At 43.3% G+C, this 20,120-nt stretch overlaps 2 protein-coding genes across 2 annotated transcripts in view; one reads left to right on the top strand and one right to left on the bottom strand.

The window, feature by feature from the left end:
- LOC140247595 (cadherin-6) overlaps positions 1-20,120 on the bottom strand; it is a 104,098-nt gene that overhangs the window by 69,998 nt on the left and 13,980 nt on the right. The gene's annotated exons all lie outside the window — the stretch shown is intronic.
- LOC140249148 (uncharacterized) lies at positions 14,843-18,730 on the top strand. The gene is made up of 2 exons (XM_072330483.1): positions 14,843-17,200; positions 17,963-18,730. Exons 1-2 carry the CDS (start codon positions 15,286-15,288, stop codon positions 18,019-18,021), a joined length of 1,974 nt encoding a protein of 657 aa, XP_072186584.1. The 5' UTR covers positions 14,843-15,285; the 3' UTR covers positions 18,022-18,730.

The following is a 20,120-nucleotide window of genomic DNA, read 5'->3' as shown; positions in this document are numbered from 1 at the left end:
CTGGGGATTCAGCACCCTCTTCTAGCCATACAACATTGACACCAGGGAAATATGAGATGAATGTATTTGATAGAATAGAGCCTGTACATCATCTCCATTAAGATTTGCACTTTTTCCTGTTTCACTGTATTCTCCATACTTACACACTCCTGCCAGAGGACTTGAAAAGCACTTTATAGGCACTGAGCGCAGCCTCAAAACACTTTTTTATGCTAAGCGTTAACTCCATCTAAAAGATTGAAGGGGAAGGAGGAGAATAAAGCCAAGAGGGATTAGTGCCAAAAGGGACTTACAAAAATATTTGCATGAGTTCAGTTAATGGGAATTAGGTACCCTTCTGACTTGAGCGCATCCCATGAAGGCATCTAGCTTCCATGGATGAGCCCCCTCACGGGATTTTGCAGGTCTCCTGAACTAACATTATATCTTTGTAAGTCACATACAGAAGATTCTGTCAAGCCTGGGCCAACTGTGATTATTACTGAACATTTCTACTTCTCATTGAAGTAAATGGGATTTTAGGGCTATACAAGGGGTCAGCCTGTACATCTCTGATGGTATGACATTGAACCTGAATAATCCAGAAGCTTGACAGCCCCATGTACCATCTGGCTGAGTGTGCTCTGAATTGAGAGGTAATGCGCGTGCATCCAGGGTTGTTACTGACATGGTTCTGAGTGGCTCTGGATAGCCCCCAAAAGATTAACATCTCTGTAGGGACTTGCATGTGCCAATACACAGTGGAGCAGGGATAAAATCTAGCTCATTTCACACCTTCTGTGGAGATGGTGCATCTTCTTAGCACTGTTAGTGCAGGGAAGTAGCTGGGGTGGTAAAAGCTATGGGGATGCAGCCTGCTCCCCATGAAGTATTGAGATATTTGATATTCGGTTGTGGAAGAGGTTTCAGAAATGCCCAGTATTTGCAATGTACTGTCTTGTATTTTCCCAATCCATTGATCTTTACGATTACGTAAACCTTTTCAATTAGATGGTATGCTTTAAAACCTCACTGTCTTTTTGAAAAGAAAACATCTCCCTTGCTGTAATGTCTCAGTAAGACGCTTGAAAAGTATGTGGACAACACAAAATAACACAGAAATCCAATGATACGTAGCCTGCTGCATCCCCTGAGCACAGCTGTAATGTTAAGTTTGTTGTAGATGAGACACTGTCAGAGGTTTTGAAACCTCTTCATACATTTTACAGTGTGCTGCAGAAACAGCAGGCTTGGCCCTGGTGCTTCTCTGATCATGAAGCAAAGAGAAAAGCAACAGCAGAAACGAGAACAATATCTGCTAATACAGTGAGTGCTATATAACCTGCTGGAGCACTGCTGATATGGGGCTGCATGTAAAAGTGTGTGTTTGTTCAGGTGTGAATATATGCATTGCCTCCCTTTGTTTACATGGATGCTTTTGTTTCCTGTGTTTATACAAGCTTGTTCTAAAAGCTGGCACATCTCATCTTTGAAGCTGCGAATCCTTCAAATTCCATCCAAATTCACTGCCAGCAAGCCACAGCTGTACACAGTGAGAGCAAGCAAATAAAACAAGTGTAACTGGAAGGAGGGCAATGCTGCTTTGCTCTTGTGTGAGCTTTCACTTTAGTCTTGTGAAGGACCCAATTTAGCAGAGCACTTTACTTTCAAGCTGTATATACTTTTACTGAAAACTGCTAGCAGACCTGAAGATAAAGATGTACTTGAATGCTTGCTGAATCGCGGCCTAAGCAGCAGAGCATAACAGAGAAAATGTTGATCATTATCTAAGAAATGATGGGCTGGCATCACGCTGATAGAAGTACTTTTTCAATGTACATAAAAACAGTAGGGATTACAGGTGAGGAATGGATTTCTGCATCTTATCTCTCACTCATTGAAATAAATGGTTTTATATTTCTAGCAAGTTTACTTAACTTGTTCTTCCAAACAAATTTTTTGTACTTGAACCGAGTAGAGAAAAAGGTGAAGCAACTCTTAAAACTGTTCCACACTGTCAGTGTGGTGGAAGGCTCCATGTAGGAAGATCTTCCCATTGAGACTTGGCAAATGGGAAGGAATGTTTTGCTTTACAGTGGTCTGACAGACCAGGCGTGAAGTGGCTCTGTTTATCAGCTGTGCAGGAGATCCCTGCACCTTGCCATTCCTAAAGTACCACAGCCTTTCTGAAACTGGGAAAAGCAAACAAAGCCTATTAGCATAAATGTCTTCCCTGAGTTAACAATTTCCCTTGCAGGGAAAGAGAAGGGAGAATTTGAATTTGAATGTGCCCCCTGCTCTGTGCGTGCACACACAGACACCTCCTGCCAAAAGATGCATCTGGTTCTATAAAAATCCCGGATCCTCTCGCATGAATGCAATCTGAAGTCATAGGTTTGCATAAGAACCAAATCCTCAGCCAGAGGGCTGTGAAGTATCTGTCAACTTGTCAGCTGGATGCATACAGAGCGAGCTATTTAGAGCTGATGTTGCTACTTGGAAGACAGGGACTTGGTTACCTTTTTACTTCTGTGCACCTGTGGCCTATCTCAACTATGTTATAATACTTGTTGTTTTTCCCACACCTTTTTTGAGCTAAGAGCAACCTCAAAGCAAGTAGTTAACATTCAAATGCCCTAACCCTTGTGTGAGACAAACAGTTCCCTAGGAGCACTGAGGCAACCTAGAGCCAAGGTGCTGTCCTATGAGCAGGGCAGGGAGGGACCTGTGTGGGGAAGAAGAGTCCAACCAGAGCTGGGAGAGGCCCTCTGGTACTCAGCAGAGCTGTTGTACAACTGTCCTGTCAGATCTGCAGGAAGGTGGCTTGGGAAAGGTCTGCTTCTATGAAGGAAGCATCTGCAGCAAGACAGCCAGACTAGAGTCACATGAAACAGCATGAGGTAAGAGTCACCAGTACATCCCACCCTTGTGTCAGGGGATATATGCTCTGCTTTAATTTCTGGTTCAATCAACTATGCTCTTTGAGCCCAAACTATGCATGATAAACAAACAGGCTTTCAGAAAATCAGGGTAAACTTGACCACGTCAAGTTGACCATATCATATGATTCTGCACGTAACTGCCTTCATAACCGAAGGCACTACCCTTAAAAAATAAATAAGTAAATAAAGGAAGAAAATAAACCATGCTTTTGGTGCCACTGTCTTTAGATCAGCTATTAGCGTCTGCAGACTTTTGGGATGCTACTCAAGGGATGTGCTGCATTCCTGTAATGCTGGTGAGCGATGTCAGGATCTCTTCCTAGATGCAGGTGTTGGCCAGCAAACCTGAAATTAAATCCCACTGTGATATTCTTTATCTTATTCCACTGAAACAAATGGGATAGTGGTTCACTGCTGACTCCCTCTCATATTGTGGTCTGTGACAGTGATCTTGGAAACAACTCCGCAAGGCGAGCTCTCCCATTCCTGCTCTGAAGTGCTCTAGCAGATTAAAAACAGTGGGATGGAGAAGGAGAGGTTGCTGAGCAGTTAATGGCACTAGAACGGGGAGACTGCATGTTGTGATGAACATTGCCATAGCTTGTGACCTTGCCTGGTACATGTGGTGCTGATTATACGAAAGGATCCAGCAGATGTGAAGGAAAATCGAGTTTCATCTCCTCCCAGCTATCACAGGCTCTCTTTGGTAAATGGGGGATTATGATACTTTAGGAAAATAATGTATATATCTGCGTGTGGCTGCAATAATGATGGATTTTCCCCCCAACCAAAGTAACTGTGATTGATGCAGCTGGTGCAACCTATAACAAATGCTAAGGTTAATTGGAGCCAAGGGCACAGCAGTCCTTAAGTAACAGTATTATGTGGTGCACTCGTGTGCTGTCATTAATTTTCCTATTTGTTTGACTTTACAAAAACACATAGAACAAATCTGAAAAGAACAGAAAAAGGATCTCAATTATACCTCTTAGTACTGAGGATGAGGAGGAGCTGAATCACCAAAGTGCTTGATGACATTCTGCTTTTGTAGCTCACAACGCCTCCAGGTAACTGGAGAGCATACTGTGCAGTGGCATTTGCTACATCTGTGCTCTTCTATCTCTTCTAGCAGGTGCATTAAAAGATTGGGCATCATAACACTTCCAGGCCACAGGTATTTTATCACAACACGGTTCAACCTGAGTCAGATTTTGAACTCCTGAGACAAGCGCTGAAACAAGTATATGGAACAGAGGTTTAAAGCCACTTTGCTGCATGAGAACAATGTAGGAGGTGTAGTCTGGAATCACTTTGAAGGTGGCTGGCTTTGGGTGCTGTAGAGGGGTAGTCAATGTTCCAAATAGGCTGAAATGGGGATAATCTGCCTTCCACGTGATCCTCTACAGGTAGCAACTGCTTTGAGCGCTGAAAATCTGAGGTATTTATAATCTTTCTTTCTTGGAACAATCTCATTCATAACCGTTTCTGTCTGTACACATCTCCAGTTCCCTTTTGGACATTACTGAAGCTGAGCTTAGCAGGATTATGCGTTGCCGTGTCTCCTGCAGTACAACAGCTTCATGTTGCATGAAAAAAAAACACTTCCTTTTCTTTGTGTTTATTTATGCTGGGGCTGGACCACAAAGCCTTGTGTTGTGGGATGTACTAAAAAGCAACCATAGCAGAGAGCAGAAGGCAGCAGGAATTACAACTATGACGTGAATGAGAACTGATAAATCACCTGACAAATGATGTTTGTCGCTTCTGATCCCACAGTGTAGCACAAATACCCCAGACAAGTCCATAATACACGTGAAACATTGTACACTTGTCAGAATAATCCAAACAAAAGCCCACCATCCTACTCCCTCCCCTCCCAACAAACAATGCAGTATAGGATCTTTTGCTCTATCACAGAAGCCAACGAGTCAGAAATGATTCATATTCTCGCATAAAATAGATTTTTATACGATTTTGTTTGAATGAATGATGACTGTCAGAATACGGTTATGTTAGGGTACGAACAAAGAGAGCTTTCAGTGTAATATAACCAAGCATGTAAACTAAATTCATATCACAGATAAAATTAGATCCCCGCTATCTATCTGAAGTGATTTCTTCCAACACCTTTGTACGATTTCAGGGCAAACAATAGCATGGCAAGTGCAAAACCTTCTCCCAGGTTCATTCTGTGATAACAGACTAATAATGACATTTGGCCACCAAAAAGAAGACGCGTGCCAGGAATTATGACAGGTGTGTCTGTGCTGCCTATATGTAACTCTGTGTGCATGCTTGTTTGCACTTGCACCCTTGCGGCATGCTGCATGAGAGAGAAGAGGAGGTGGGAGCAGGGGCAGGATTTTTGCATGTTACAGATACCAATACAAAGGTTGTTTTTTTTTGTCTCTCTCTAAAGACCTTCTGGCGGCTATATTACCTACATGAGAGGTCTTAAAGATCCTTCCCTTGCTATCACTTACCCTAACAGCTATGTGCACCCTGATGAGACTGTTTTCCTGGACATACTGGTGCACTTAAACATGTATTCTGATGTGCTTTTGCGTGTGTTGTTTTTTTTTTGTCCTTTGGCTCAGCTGCAGCACAGAACTGTGGATATACTGGGAAATGAGGACATAGAGTTTTCCAGGCTGCTGAAAACAACTCAGCTTGTGAAGAAAAGCAATTATTATTGCTTTTGGATTACTCTTTTCTTGGGAAACATAGTGCCCTGCCACTGTATCCAGTATTGCACAGAAATCTATTGGGTGAGCGGTAACCTGTAATTGTCAATCTAATATCTAACACACAAGCAATTGAAAAACTATGGGGGGGAGGGAAAGGGGGGGGAAGGGGGGGGCAAGTAAAACTCGTGCTCCTGAAAATAGTTCATGAATATATTTCACATTCAAGTTATTAATTATTCATTGTAAATATCCAGACTGACTGACAGGATCGCAGTTCTTTTTAGTGGTTCCTAAAACGCAGTCAGGATATTAACTCTGCCCATGGTGGTTTTTCTTTTTTAAATGGAAATGTAATTAGAAAGTAGGCAAAAAACACTGGTCCAATTTGAGACAATGTTCTTTAGCTGCTGTTTTAACGCAGCAGAAAGATGGTACTGCAGTGCTGTAAAAACTTGTATTTTATAGGGGGATATGTTGATGGGACATATGACTTGGAGCAGTATGTTTCTACAATGAGCAAGACCTTGCTTTTGGCCACTCTTTTATGATGCATCTCTCAGATCCTCAATATGATGTTGCACGATCCTGCAGAAACCATATGGTACAAACTCCTCCACACTGGCAAAGCATTTACGCTTTAACATGATTGCCATGCATTTTTTTTTTTGCCAGTGCTTTGTACTTCTAAAAATGACTGCAAAGTTGATGTTGTACAAAGGGAGCACAGTGTAGTTTGATTCGTTCTTAGAGGTGGCTTAAGAGCAGCTTGGGGTGCAAAGGTGAGGTGAAGGGTGACTTTAAGCCATGCTCACACACCACTACTCCTCACATAGTCTCTGCCAGATTGTGCCCTTGATCTCTTCCTTTCCCTTACTGCCATGTTTTGTCATTTTTAAGCTGCTTCTGCGTGTTGTACTCCAGGTCTCAGGTGGGCCACAGGACACAGGGAAGTGTGAAGTGCACAATGCACTCCTGCAAAGTAGGTGTCTGTTACGGGGAGACTTGTTATTATGGGAGAAATGGATTCAGTGCCCCAAATGATTTCTCCTAGTGCTACATTCCCAGGAAACTCAGCAATATTTAGAGTAGCCTGAAGGCTATTTTAAGGTATGCCAGCTGCTAAACACAGCAGGGATTCATCAGGGTAATAAAGGACATTTTAGACCAAGTCCTGACTTATACTCTCTGCAGAGAGTGTGATAAAAAGAAATTGCTGGGAAAGCTTTGCTCAATCTGAGAATGCACCTGTTTGGGGATAAGTCTTTCAGGGCTGAGTTTAGGCTGAGGACAGATTTACACTGGAGGAATGGTGACAATCAGCACTAATGCAAATAGACTGTGTACAGGGAATTACAATAGCAGAAATACTTAAGGTTAAAGATTGATATTTGCAACCTGGCTGTCTAGAGGCTGGGCCTTATGGCATTTGATATTTTATTTATTTTATTTTATTTTATTTTATTTTATTTTATTTTATTTTATTTTTCCCCATTGATTAAACCAATAACTCACTTGCAGTCCCCATTAAGGCAACTCAGCTGTGTGTTCTTTACCAAGTGGTGAAAGGAACCTCCTTACAGAGGCAGATGGGTGAAATGGTGTCTGTATGACTGTGCCGTGAGGCTGATCACAGTATAATGTACTGAGTGTCATACCCTGCTCCTTCACCTCTCCCACTGGGGTGAGTAAAAAGTAAAGAGAGGACTGAATGTTAGAGGGAAAATCACTCAGCTCTGTGCTTTCACGTGTGATTCTGAATCCGGGGGTTTTGAAATGGCATTAACTGGGTATAAATTGAAGCTGCAGGAGGCGGCAGATAAAAGCGCACTGCCTTGCTGTATGTACTGAAAGAAGAATGCAGAGAAACCTGGAGAAAGGCGATGCTATCGGCCCCTGTGACTTGCACTGGCTGGGTCGGTGCAGCGCGCAGTCAGAAAGCTATTCAACCTGTGTGGCCTGCACGCTGCCGGTACACGCACCCCTCCTTCACGGGGCTGTCCCTCTGCTCTCAAGAGACGTGACACGGCCCTACGACCGCCGGGAGGGACAGCCGTGTCCCCTTAGGGCCGCGACGCAGCCCTCGGTGCCCGCTGGTAGCGGAGGGCTGCCGCGTGGGGGCGCTGCAGGCTCGGCGGAGTCGGGCGGCACCGCGGCCGCGGTGGGCCGGGGGCAATGGGGGGTTCTGCTACTGCTGGGCTCCGCTTTGGGAGCGCGTGTTTAAACGTGCCAACCCCATCCCTCCAAAAAATAACAATAATTAAAAAAAAAAAAAAAAAGTTATTATTTTATTATTATTTTATTCTTGAGCACTTTGTAACAAGCTCAGCTGGAAACAGAGAAATTAGCAAGAAGTGAAATATTGACGAGAGCTTAATGCAGTTTGAGGTAGTTATTTTCGCGGTGGTAAGGCAGCAAGTCCAATTAACTGTTTCTTATTAAGTGGCCTAAAACCAAATAATGTGGTTATGACCTGACTGCGGGATGAAGAGACACACTGACCCTGCATGCGGACGTAAATAATTTAATAATTTTTCTGATGGCAAAACGTAATGCTGCTACAGCACAGAGGCAACAACTGGGTGAAGGGATAAGAAGGGGAAATCCTGTTGAGGATCGGCATTATGAAACGCTGCTCTTTTCAAATGCTGTTTGTTAATCGTGAGGGCTTTGTTGGCTTGAATGCGGATTGTATCACCTCATGTCCTCCCTTTACACAGCCCAGTGGGATGAATTCCCTTCTGCCCATCTGCAAACTCCAAAGACCAGTCACTTTCAAGGAAATTCATATACAGAACCAAACAACATTATCTTGGAGAGAACTGTATCTAGTTTTGTCTCTGACTGATTCAAATGCAACTAATCTGCCATCTCACAAGGCTGCAGTTTCGTTTTATTACTCTATTTTTTATATATTTTTAATTGCATTTTATAATGCTTAATCTCTTTGGCATCTAAGCAATTGGAACAAGAGCTAGAGTTTGCATCCCACTCAATGGATGGAGAAGGGGTGTTAAGTTTCTCTGAGACAGATGAGGTGGTATTTGCAGATGCTCTCAGAGCAATGCTTGCACTGTGGTTTGCACTGCAGGGCCTGGTTAGCACACTCGACTGCCATGGAGACCTGCTTGAAGCCCAGCAATAGGAACAATGGTCCAGCAACCAAGAGAGACAGAAGTCTGGTTCGAGATTACAGCATACTTCCTAACAAGGTGAAATTTTTGGATGAAATCCTGCAATCCCAAAGGTTGCATTTATTTTTCACATGGATGATTTATGACCACAATTTTCTCCCACTCTGTAATGACACTGCAGGTAAACTGTCTGGCTCGCCAAGCAGAGCGTGGCTGTAATGGGGAGGACAAGTGCACTGCAGTCTCACAGGCAGAGCCTGACAAAAATTTTAAGATGTTCTGATGCTTTTGGGTGCTGAAAAAACATGCTCAGAGTGGCTTTCCAAATGATAAATGTTTTCCTGGGAGCCCAGGATGAATCTATACACCGGTGGATATTTTTCAACTGCCACTTTTCACAGGCCAGTCAGCTTTGAGTTATTTGTTTTTGAACAGTATCTTAAAGAGACCTAAGAAGGTGTTGTTTTCAACGTACGTTGCAACGGTCTTCCTTATGATCATGTAATGATGCCATCTTCCTTAAACCTTTCTGAATGATGAGTAACCTTCCAAGCGTGGCTACACGTATAAGTGCTTGAGGCTGCTCATGTCCTTAAAAATACACCCATGCTCAAGTATTTACAAGACTGGGCTCATCTCTGCTAATTCGAGTTCACCGGAGTCATTTTTAATTTAGCTTTCTTTTCTCTTTTTGCACTCATAGCTATTCTTTGTCACGTACCCTGATAGCTTCCTCTTGCCTTAAAAACAAACAGACAAACCAACCAAAAATGCAGGAAGTTTAGTTGTAATACGATGTGGATATTTTTCCCAACTCCCTAGAAGACTTGCCTTGAACTAGCACTTGCACCTGATTGTGCAAGAGACAGTTCTCAAGCGCTCCTCCAGCTGTGGTCTGAGCCTGGTGCAAAGCAGCGCTCAGTGCTTGCTGCCTGCCTCGAGCGGAACCAAGCTTAGTCTGCAGCACCCATCAGCGCATGGCTGCAGGGCTGAGCAACACGCTGTCATGCAGAGAGCCTCCAACCCTCCCTGCTGAGGCCCTGACACCGCGCTGCACCAGCAGCTTGCCTAATTCATCCTGCTGATGGGCAGCATTCACCAGCCTGCAGGTGGCATGGGGCTGGTACAGCTTTGGCTGCTCTGATGGGACCCAGTACTACCCAGGTATCAGCAAGTGCTGGGGTCTGCAGAGTGGCATCAGCCCACCCTGTAAGGATTTTCTCATCACCTCAAAAGGGAAATCAGCAGCACTGCTATCAAACACTGCCTGGGAGAGACATCTGCTCTTTAAATGGGTTGTATCAGATGAACGGAATTGAAGCACAGAAATCCAGCAACACCCTTTTTTTCCTAATATAATCAGTGTTTTTAGGCAATTTGTCCGTTTATTAACAGGAAGGTTTTAAAACATTTTGCTTGAGCTGACGTTCTTTAATTATTATATTCACACTGCTGAATCTGCAGTCACACCAGCAAAAGCTTCATTGTGAAAAAATACCCAGATTCAATCTGTTTCTTTCTGTATATTTTTTCTAGCTTCGTCATGGGGTTTTTTTATCCTCATTCATAATTATTTTCTGTTGGCTTCTCATATTTCTTCTTAAATGTGTTTTGTTTTTTTTTCTCCTTGCACTGTTGTTCCACTTGAAAACACCAGGATTAGCATGCAGATGTTTTTTTTTTGATCAGTTTTTTTTTTAATCATTCCCATTTTCCACAGCTTATTTTGATAGCGAGGGATTTTTCTTTGTTTGCTTGTTTCCAACCTTGTCTTATTGCTTTTTTTCTTTTCCTTTTTCTTTTTTTTTTTTTTCCTGATAAATACTTTACTCGTGTCTTCTGAGTGTAAACACCTTCTGTTTGCTATCATCTCCTTAAGACAGCATTTCAGAATAATATTTCTCCTAGTTAAATACATTACGGGCTGTGCTAACTATGCCAACAGTCTTCTGTCTTCCACATTTTTAGTGCTTCACTAACCATGAAAGCTTAGGTCAGATATATGGTTTCAGGAAGGTTTTGCCAAAAGAAAACAAAACAAAAACAAGGTTTTAAGCGTGTCAATCTGTTGTAAAATCGTATTGCAGTACCTCTAAAATGGCTTCTGGAATTCTGCAAAATTACAAGGTTTGCTAACAGTAGAGCAGGTACTAGAAAACAAGAATAATCCCCTCCCTCTTCAAATAGGCACCAATGGGAATTTTGGCTGCCTTGTAATCTTCAGTTAAGTCTGATGATGGTTGAATTACAGTTGAGATGAGAGAAGAAAAGATGCTCACAGATTAGCCTGGGAAAACTGCCATCAAATGCCATGTATGTGATGACCAACAGGGTGAACAGAGAACCCATGGAAGTGGCAACATCTGCCATCGCTTACTTTATAATATAAACATGGAAGAGGTTCAGCAGCGTCCTCTTCTCTTGCATTAGAACAAACAATCAGTGGGTGTTACAGAGCTGCTATTTCACTATGCATTTTTAATGTCAGGAAGCTAAAGTTGGGGTGGGTGTTGCTCTATAACCCTGAACGTTGTCAGAAACGAGGATTTCCACCACTGCCGTTTAACAGCTACATATTTGTTCACAAACTTCTGTGCCTGAAGGTGGAGAGGGAAGCTGGTTTGTACCTCATTCCTTACAAGGAAAAGCAGCTTAAGATCACTTCAGCCAAAAAATTACCTTCAATGATGTGTGCTGGGCAAGCTCAGAAATGCCATGAACTTCAGTTGTATGGGAGCCTGGCCAAACCAACAGAATGTGCTGCTCATTTTCAAAGTTCATTTAATGTCTAAAACTTTGTTCGTTAATAGCTCCTTCTCTCATCCTGAGTGACCCTGCCTTTGCCTGGTGGGCAGTGCTGTTTCACAGAGAACAGTCACTGCATCCTGGCAGCAGCTCTGTGACAGTACCACAGAGTGCAGGGAGAGCTCAGTTCAGAGGGCACAAGCACTACCTACACAATTAATTTGCCTGTTAGGGAGATTTTGCCACCACCACTCACTGTACTTGATTCCAGGAAAAGGGGTATTGGCTAAAGTTAATAAGCAATGAGATGCTGAAATGTGAGTTATCCCTAGAAGTTTGTTTTTTTTTTCCTACAAATAAGTAAATGGAAAAGTCCAGAGATTATGCTTTTGCCTTTTCTTTATTGCTAGAGGTTTCATAAAAAATGGATTCTCTTTGAGTAATTTTTTGAGACAAAGTATCTTTTCCCCTACAAGCGAAAGCAGGAGATTATCTCTTACCTGTAGCTATAATCAGGATAATATTACAAATCTGTTTTTCCCCTACAATCCTATTTCTTTCTGCTAAAGTAATTAATTTCTTGTGGCATCACATACTTCAAGAAGAAAACACAAAATGATGGTGCTACAGCAGAGCAGCAAAGAGGGGATTTTTTTTCTTTTCTTTCTTGTTCTGCAATATTCATCTGAAAATGCTCTAGGGCTTAGTCATCTTTCTTTAAACCCGTGGCAGTTAATAAGTGCCTTGCCAACCCTCTGTGTCTGGTCATGAACAGACAAAGGCAGAAGGTCCTGTAGCCCTGCAGCCCCTTTGTACCGTTACAGCTGAAGCAAAGGCAATATGGTTAAGGTGTAAACCTCTTCCAAAAAAAAACAACAACAAAACAAACCAGTTGATGTTCATGCAGAAGTCTAGATGTGTGCTGTCTCCACTTGGATGTGTGAAGATGTGCCTCCGGTGGCACAGTGGTATAAGCTGCTGCTTGCGGCACTGGAGGGCCCAGGTTCAAATCCCCCCTGTGGTGCAGGGGGTAGAAGTGCCGCTTCGCTACACAGGGGGCTCAAAACCCGGGAGTTGGACTCGATGATCTCTAAGGTCCCTTCCAACTCGCACGATGCTATGATACTATGATACTAAGTTACAGAGGGATTATCTTACAGCTACCTCCTCCTAGTGAGAAATGCAGAGATTTCCCAACACACCACAGCCTTTTATTACAGTAAGAACACAACTTAGCATCTCTCTGAACTGTTATTACCATGAATATTTTAATTAGTTCCCACTTTTAAAGCACTTGAGCATAAAGGAACAGTGAAAATGCTAAGTGTTACAGCCATTATCATTCACCTTTAGCTGGTATAGATGTTTGATTTAGCTGTTTGTGACCAAGAAGTCAATGTGTCTTTGGCCAGATGTACTCAGATGAGCCAGTGGAGACCTCATGAACAGAGAGGTGGGGTCCTGAAGCCATCCTTGCTCCATAAAGCTGAGAGGAAAGTTTGCTTGTAGTGTAATAAGTTACAAGTTGATAACAAAGTAATAAATTATTGCAGTTAAATTAAACTTATTGCCAGTTCCATGTCTAAATAAATCATGAGTTGGACTGCCTTGAAAATAACAAAGGTGACTATTCCTTTATTTTTTCCTCCTTGTTACAGCTAATGTTTTCAAGTCTTCCTTTATATCCAAAAGCTAGAAACTTCACCACATTCTTTTTAGTGAAAATTAAAATCCCTGACTAATAACATATTGCTCTTAACAAGCCAGAGATTTAAAGAGAATGAAAGCTAGGAATGGACAACAGGAATACAGGGGATTCAGAAATGAAACAAACACCATCAAAAATTAAAACATAAGGGTCTGATTCATTGCTACCATTCTTACATCAGCTGAGAAAAAAATCATTAAAACATACAGGTAAGATATCAACCTCCCAAACTCATGTAGTCCATTCAAAATTCTGCCAGGGTCCTCGGTGGAAAGGGAAGAGCAACAATCCTACGCAAATAAGAGCAAACGTAAGCTCTGTCATTTGACCAGACTGAAAACTAGATCACGTCCCCAGCTGCTATAAATGTCATGGTTTTGCTTTGCTTTGTTTTTTTTTTGTCCCTTGAAGAAACACTGATTTGGCTGTCGGATGAAATGAAACTTCAAGGCTGAATTTCAGGTCTAACTTAAGACTTCATTGGAAAAACCAGATGTCCGCATGATCTGAACAGTTATATTCATTTTAGATGCATAAATATCTATTCATAAGGGGGTAAAATCCATTTACTTTATTCTATTTATGGATATGTGTCTGTTTGCAAGCTCATGCTTTTAATAAGGTGCCTGAATACTTAGAAAATTTGCAGACCCCAATGCGTGGCTCTGCAAGATCCTAAATAAGATATCATTGGCTTCATGATGTAACTTCTCCACTGTAGCAGAGCAAATGATCTGCTCCAGGATGAAGAGACCATAAAAGCTAGTGATACAATACATGTAATTACAAAAAAGAATAAAAATAAAATTGAACTCAGCACAGGTAAGAATTATTTATGAAAGGAAGGGTACTGATACTCAAAGCTTAAATCAACCATGGGTAGTTGTAGAAATGAGGGTACCTTTGGTTCCCCCTTCATGGTAGGTGATATCACAAATCAATGTTTTAATTTTCAACACATGGCTTGAATACATTATGTATACCGCTGTAGATTTTTCACTGAACAACTAGAGTGTGAGAAAAGTTAATTCCATCCTCAGATAAGAGACTGCCCTGTCTGTATTTCTCTGCAGATATGAGAAAACAAAGGCTATGACCTTTCTGAGTAACTCAGTATATTGTACAAAGATTCAGAGGTTCACATATCCTTACCTTGCTTCCTTCCATTGCAAGTCAAGTACTCTGGGACAAACGTTTCATTTTTTTCAGTTCCTTTACTGATGCCGTCCTTCTGCAGTGTAGACATTTGACAGCTGTGGAAGCCAAAGACCTTTATGTCTCCACAGAACAAACAGCAGCAGTGAAAATTTCCCTATCCTGAGTTTTGTGAGTTTTGCAGGGACTGTGCCAGTGTGCAGCACTGTGCTCCGTACCACTTCTGCTAATGGTTCGTGAGTGCCACAGTGCCACTGAAAGTCTTAAGAGATGATGCAATTACTACAACCCGTACTATTTATTTTTTTTTCTATGAAAGGGAATGAAAATACTTGTTTTGCTTACGGTCCTCTGAAGAGCCATTAGGTGATACTGATGGTGCTTTTGGCTGCTGGCATGAGGCTTGAGTAAGAGGCCTTGAAGGTAAAAGGTTTTCAAAACCTGTCTGCTTGCCAGTCCCCTGAGGTATCTGTTGTATTAGGCATCAGCGAGATCTCGTGCTGTAACGCGATAGGTCTTCCCATGCTCAGTAATGCATATGTATTAGATGAAATAGGAGCCCTATATAAGGGACTCACGAGGTTAATTAAACGCCATTTTACCACCCACCACATTGGTGTAAGCAGTGCGTAACTTGGCCACGGGGCCGTCGGAAGCACATTACAAAGGACGTGATTCTTTAAGGTTACTTGATTAAGGTAACATTTGGTGCCCTCTCTGAGGCACGTCCTGGGGGTAGTGTGCGACGGCTAACTGCGTGGCGGACGCAAGTCCTACGGTTAGATCCCGTAGAAGCGCCTCGGTGGGCGGAAATTGAAGCAGCTGCTACCTGCGGTTCGGTCGTAAGAAAACGAGGACCGTGGAAGACTGCGGGACTACAGGTCTCGAGTATATACAAAGGGTGCAAGGACGTACGGTGTCGCGCACCAGAAAAAACAATGGATTCCGTCATTAAGGTAGTATCACGAGTTTGTAAAACTCACTGCGTTAGAAATGTTCCTTCTAAGAAGGATATAGCTGCCGTCATCTCCTGTTTGGAGGTGGCGCAGATTTTACCCTCCCCTAGTAATCTGCTCGATTCGGAGCGGTGGGATTCTTTCACCGCTGCCATGCTCCATAGAGCAATGCACGAGTATAAAGCGGAGGAGTTAAAAACCTGGGGTTTGGTCCTGGGTGCTCTTAAAGCCGCTAAGGAGGAGAAACAAGTCCAGGCCATCGCGACTGGGGTTTTTGGTCTGGATACTGGGACGTCCGGGGTCCCGGGGGGTGCGGAGGAATCGCTTTCTGGCGGCGACTCTGCACCCAAAATGGCGCCGGCCACGCCGGCCGTTTTCACAATGGCCATGGCCGCGCCCGAAACAACTCCGGAAGAGAAGGCGGAAGTTGTGTCATCTGGGGAGGCGCCACCATATTATCCCCGCCTATACCCCTCTTTGCAAAGCTTTTACTCGCCTGAGGGGGATGGAATTTGTCCGAGGGAGGGAGAGTCGTGTGGGGAGGCGCGCCGTGGAGGCGTTGAGCCACCCCCAGACCCACCTCCGGAGGAGGGATCTCGTCCCGAGAAGGGTGAGAAAAAAGCGGAGGAAAGAAAATTGCCTATCCCCACCCCGTTTGTCTTATCTCCCGAGGAGGGGGAGGAGAGAGGGGTGGAGAGAAAGGAATTGCCTGCCCCCACCCTGCCGGTCCCGTTTCCCCAGAAGGGGGAGGAGAGAGGGACGGAAAGAAAGGAAATGCCTACCCCTGCCCTGTCGGTCCCGCCTCCCCAGAAGGGGGAGGAAAAAGAGGAGGAACGAAAGGTTCCGCCTACCCCCACCCAATTGGTCGCGTCTCCCCGGAGGAGGGAGGAGCGAGAGGATTCTCGCAAGCCCACCGATTGGTCGGTTATCCGTGAATCAATGAGAGGGTTGGGGCTTAAGGAACGGGACTGGGCGGTGTTTCCGATAGTCGTCCAGAAGAAAGGACCAGTTTGGGTGCCTTTGGAAGCGAAAGCAGTGACTCGGTTTATAGAGGCAATTGAGAAAAAGGGCTTGAGGTCCCCGATGACTATGAGTACCTTTGAGGCTCTTATGGCCCCGGGTCCCCTACTGCCATATGATATTGAAAGCCTTATGAGAGTTGTCCTTGAACCAGTACAGTTTACTGTGTGGAAGGAGGAGTGGACGGTACAACTTAAGGCTGTTGTAGCACAGACTGCTTGTGATCCGAACCACCCAGCGAATGGGAAGGAGGGAGATCCGAAAACTAGTTTAATGAGGCTTTTAGGAACGGATGCAGATCTGGCTGGATCTGCAGAGAAGCAGCTTAGGCTCCTCCGTCCGGGAGAATTACTTGCCTCCACGGGGGCGGCTTCTACTGCTTTTAGAAACTTTGTGATGGGAACCCGCCAGCCGCAACCGCGAAGTGATTCTTCAGGAAAGAAGAAAGGAACAGATAAAGAACCACTGCTTGTACCTACGAGAAGGACATTTGTTGTATCACTTGTTGTGTGTTTTTATGTATTTGTGTTTGTTACAGGGGGAGAGGGTGCTCATCTCATGTCACAACCAGAAAATATTTGGGTCACATGGTCTAATCGAACTGGGCAGAAAGATTTCTGCCTGAGTTTACAGTCAGCCTCATCACCGTTTAGTACATGCCTTATTGGTGTACCCAGGTGGGACCCAGAGGAGTTTAACGGATATGTGCGAAAGAACAAATGCGAGAAAGATGCAGTGAGCACAGTTTTCTTTATGAAGGCGTTTGAGTCTAACTTCACTCATTGGGCCAGAATGTCTGCATGCCTTATTAGATCTTTGAATACCTCCCTACCATGGGATCCACCAGAGTTGCAGCTGCTTGGATCCCAATCAGTCGGTAATGTAACATGGGAATAGGACACCATTACAGAGAAGAATTGGATCCGAAACTTTCACTTTAGTTAACCCCATTCGATATGACACATATAGGTTGTCAGGGGCATATTGTGGTTTTTCTGCTGAAAGGGTGGAGGGATTCTCTCGTCCTTGTTCCGGGGATGGCTCCGAGAATGCATTTGCAGACCATTGCATAAAGGAGGGTGGGAATTGGCTCTCTTACAATCAGAAGCATGTGGTACGTCATCCTAACGGGTCCAACTATAATATCTCATGCTATTGGGGTCCTGACAATCTAGCATGCTCTGGTTGTTGTGCTCGGAAGGAACCTTTGACTGGGGAAGGATTATGGAGCAATGGTACAGCCAAAGCTCTTCCTAAGGGTATATTCTTGATATGTGGGGATAGAGCTTGGCAAGGGATACCAAAGAATCCAGTTGGGGGTCCGTGTTATTTGGGAAAATTGACACTGTTGGCTCCCAATCATTCTGCGGTGATTAATGTTATGAAAAGCATGGTTCGAGTGCAACGCCAGAAACGATCAATAAAAAATCTGGATCGGGATTGTGGGGATGAGGTTCAGTTGTGGGGTCCCACAGCCAGAATCTTTGCGTCAATCTTAGCCCCAGGAGTAGCTGCAGCCCAGGCGCTGAGAGAAATTGAGAGATTGGCTTGTTGGTCTGCGAAAGAAGCTAATGTCACCACAATGGTCTTGTCGGAACTCCTGATGGACATTAATAACATCAGACATGCTGTTCTCCAGAACAGAGCTGCGATAGACTTTCTGCTACTGGCCCAAGGGCACGGATGCAAGGACTTTGAAGGGATGTGCTGCTTCAATCTGAGCGACCACAGTGATTCAATTCATAAGAAGTTGGAGTGGATGCAAGAGCATACCAAGAAAATTGCAATTGATGATGCATTCGGCAGCTGGCTGGATGGACTATTTGGTAATATTGGCCCATGGCTTAAACAGTTTCTTAAAGTATTAATTATAGGGATTTTAGTTTTCTTAGCTTTAATGATTTGCCTACCTTGTGTGTTTCAATGTATCCAGGGTTGTTTACAGCGTATGATAGAAAGAATATTTAATGACAAAATGGAGTGCCAACGGATATATGATAAGCTTTAAGAAGAAGAAGGAACTGTATAAACCCAAGATGCCTTGGATATAATAATTAGAAAACCACTAATATTATTAGACATTGCACTACCTACCTCTGCATGAATTGTAGCTTGTCTACCTCACTTTTTAGATAACTTATATATTTTAGATTTATATGGAGACTAACATTTTTATATATTAGGTTTAGGACTAGCGTTCGCGTTGTAACGGGACATGACTTTATTGAGCATGGGGAGGGGGAAATGTTGTATTAGGCATCAGCGAGATCTCGTGCTGTAACGCGATAGGTCTTCCCATGCTCAGTAATGCATATGTATTAGATGAAATAGGAGCCCTATATAAGGGACTCACGAGGTTAATTAAACGCCATTTTACCACCCACCACATTGGTGTAAGCAGTGCGTAACTTGGCCACGGGGCCGTCGGAAGCACATTACAAAGGACGTGATTCTTTAAGGTTACTTGATTAAGGTAACAGGTATCCTATCTATGCTGGTATTAACATATTGAAAGATGTATGATGCCAGCCAGCCAGGTGCAGAGTGATAGTTTACTGAATGAGACAAGCACATGAGCATGAAGTAAAGATGCAGAATTTCTCTTGCAAGGCCCTATAAACACTCTTACTGAATTATGTTTTTGAAATAATGTTCATGAAAAGCTTTTGGAGAGTGTTCATTGCTGTTCCCTCATAGCCCTCCTCCAGAGGCATTTAGCAATCCACAGCATTGCGGAGAAAAGATAAATGCTGTATGTCTTTCTTCTTGGAAGAAAGAAAAAAGAAAAAAAGACAGAACTTTAAAGGCTGTTAAAAGGAGATATAATAATATCATGTGTAATTCTACTTAATGTAGTTTCTTCCACAAGTGTTATTCTACATTTCTTCCTTTGACAGTATTTCTTTTAAGTGCCGGTGGCCTGCATGGCACTACGAATGAGACCGTTACACGCAACCTATCCTGAGCAAAAGTCAGGTTAGAATGCCAACTCTGGTATTTTGTTGCTTTTTGTTGTTGTTGTTGTTTGCATGTCTGATAATGGAAAAAATCCCACAATCAAAATGTCCCTTCTGGTGGGAGCTGCTCCCACATCCTTTTCCTTCTTCACTCGGGGCTTTTAAAGAATTCATTTTTATGGGACTTAAGAGTTCAGCCTCCTATTTTTGGCACATCATCCAGACTTCTGACTTTGCAAGGAAAGGGTTTGAGCTTATAAAGAGTATTGATATTAGAGGTTATGTGAGTTGTGCCCAGATCCAATACTCAGGAGTGCTGAAGGCTTGCAATTTCTAGGTATACATCCTGTTCTCCGTAGCAAGCAACAACCAGAAGGCTGTCCCTGTGAAAATGTTCTCCCTAACCTTGGCACCCTGGGCAGAAGCCATGCATAGTCCAAGTGCTCCAAAGTATCTACTGTCACAGATGCTATTTCATCAGTTGGTAAAGTTGATGGCACCTCTTTAAAGTTACTCAAGATACAGATTTATTTACTCCAATTAAGGTCTTGGCTCAGATTCTGTTTGTTTTGTTTGTTTGTTTGTTTTAATGCATTAGCAAGTGGCAAATATACACTGGACGTGGCCAAACTACTGGTTTTTGAGGGCAATGACTGCATGCTATGCTAATTTGAGGTTTTATGTTTATGCAAGCTAACCTGGAGGGACACATTTCAGAGTTGGGTAGAGCAGCAGAAAGACTCAAGCAGCAAAGTGCAGAGCTGGATATCAGTAACCCATTTAAAGCTGGGGTGTGGATGCAGGGGTGGGTGTGTGCTCATTCTGAAGAAATTCAGAAAA

Source organism: Excalfactoria chinensis, chromosome 2, assembly GCF_039878825.1.
Source record: "Excalfactoria chinensis isolate bCotChi1 chromosome 2, bCotChi1.hap2, whole genome shotgun sequence".
Taxonomy (NCBI): domain Eukaryota; kingdom Metazoa; phylum Chordata; class Aves; order Galliformes; family Phasianidae; genus Excalfactoria; species Excalfactoria chinensis.
This window is presented reverse-complemented; position numbering and strand designations above follow the sequence as displayed.

Bases quoted from the DNA above. Each gene is read 5' to 3' on its own strand.
- LOC140249148 (XM_072330483.1), top strand. From the start codon at position 15,286: ATGGATTCCGTCATTAAGGTAGTATCACGAGTTTGTAAAACTCACTGC. The intron at 17,201-17,962 runs GTAATGTAACAT...GCTGTTCTCCAG, and splicing joins GCTTGGATCCCAATCAGTCG to AACAGAGCTGCGATAGACTT.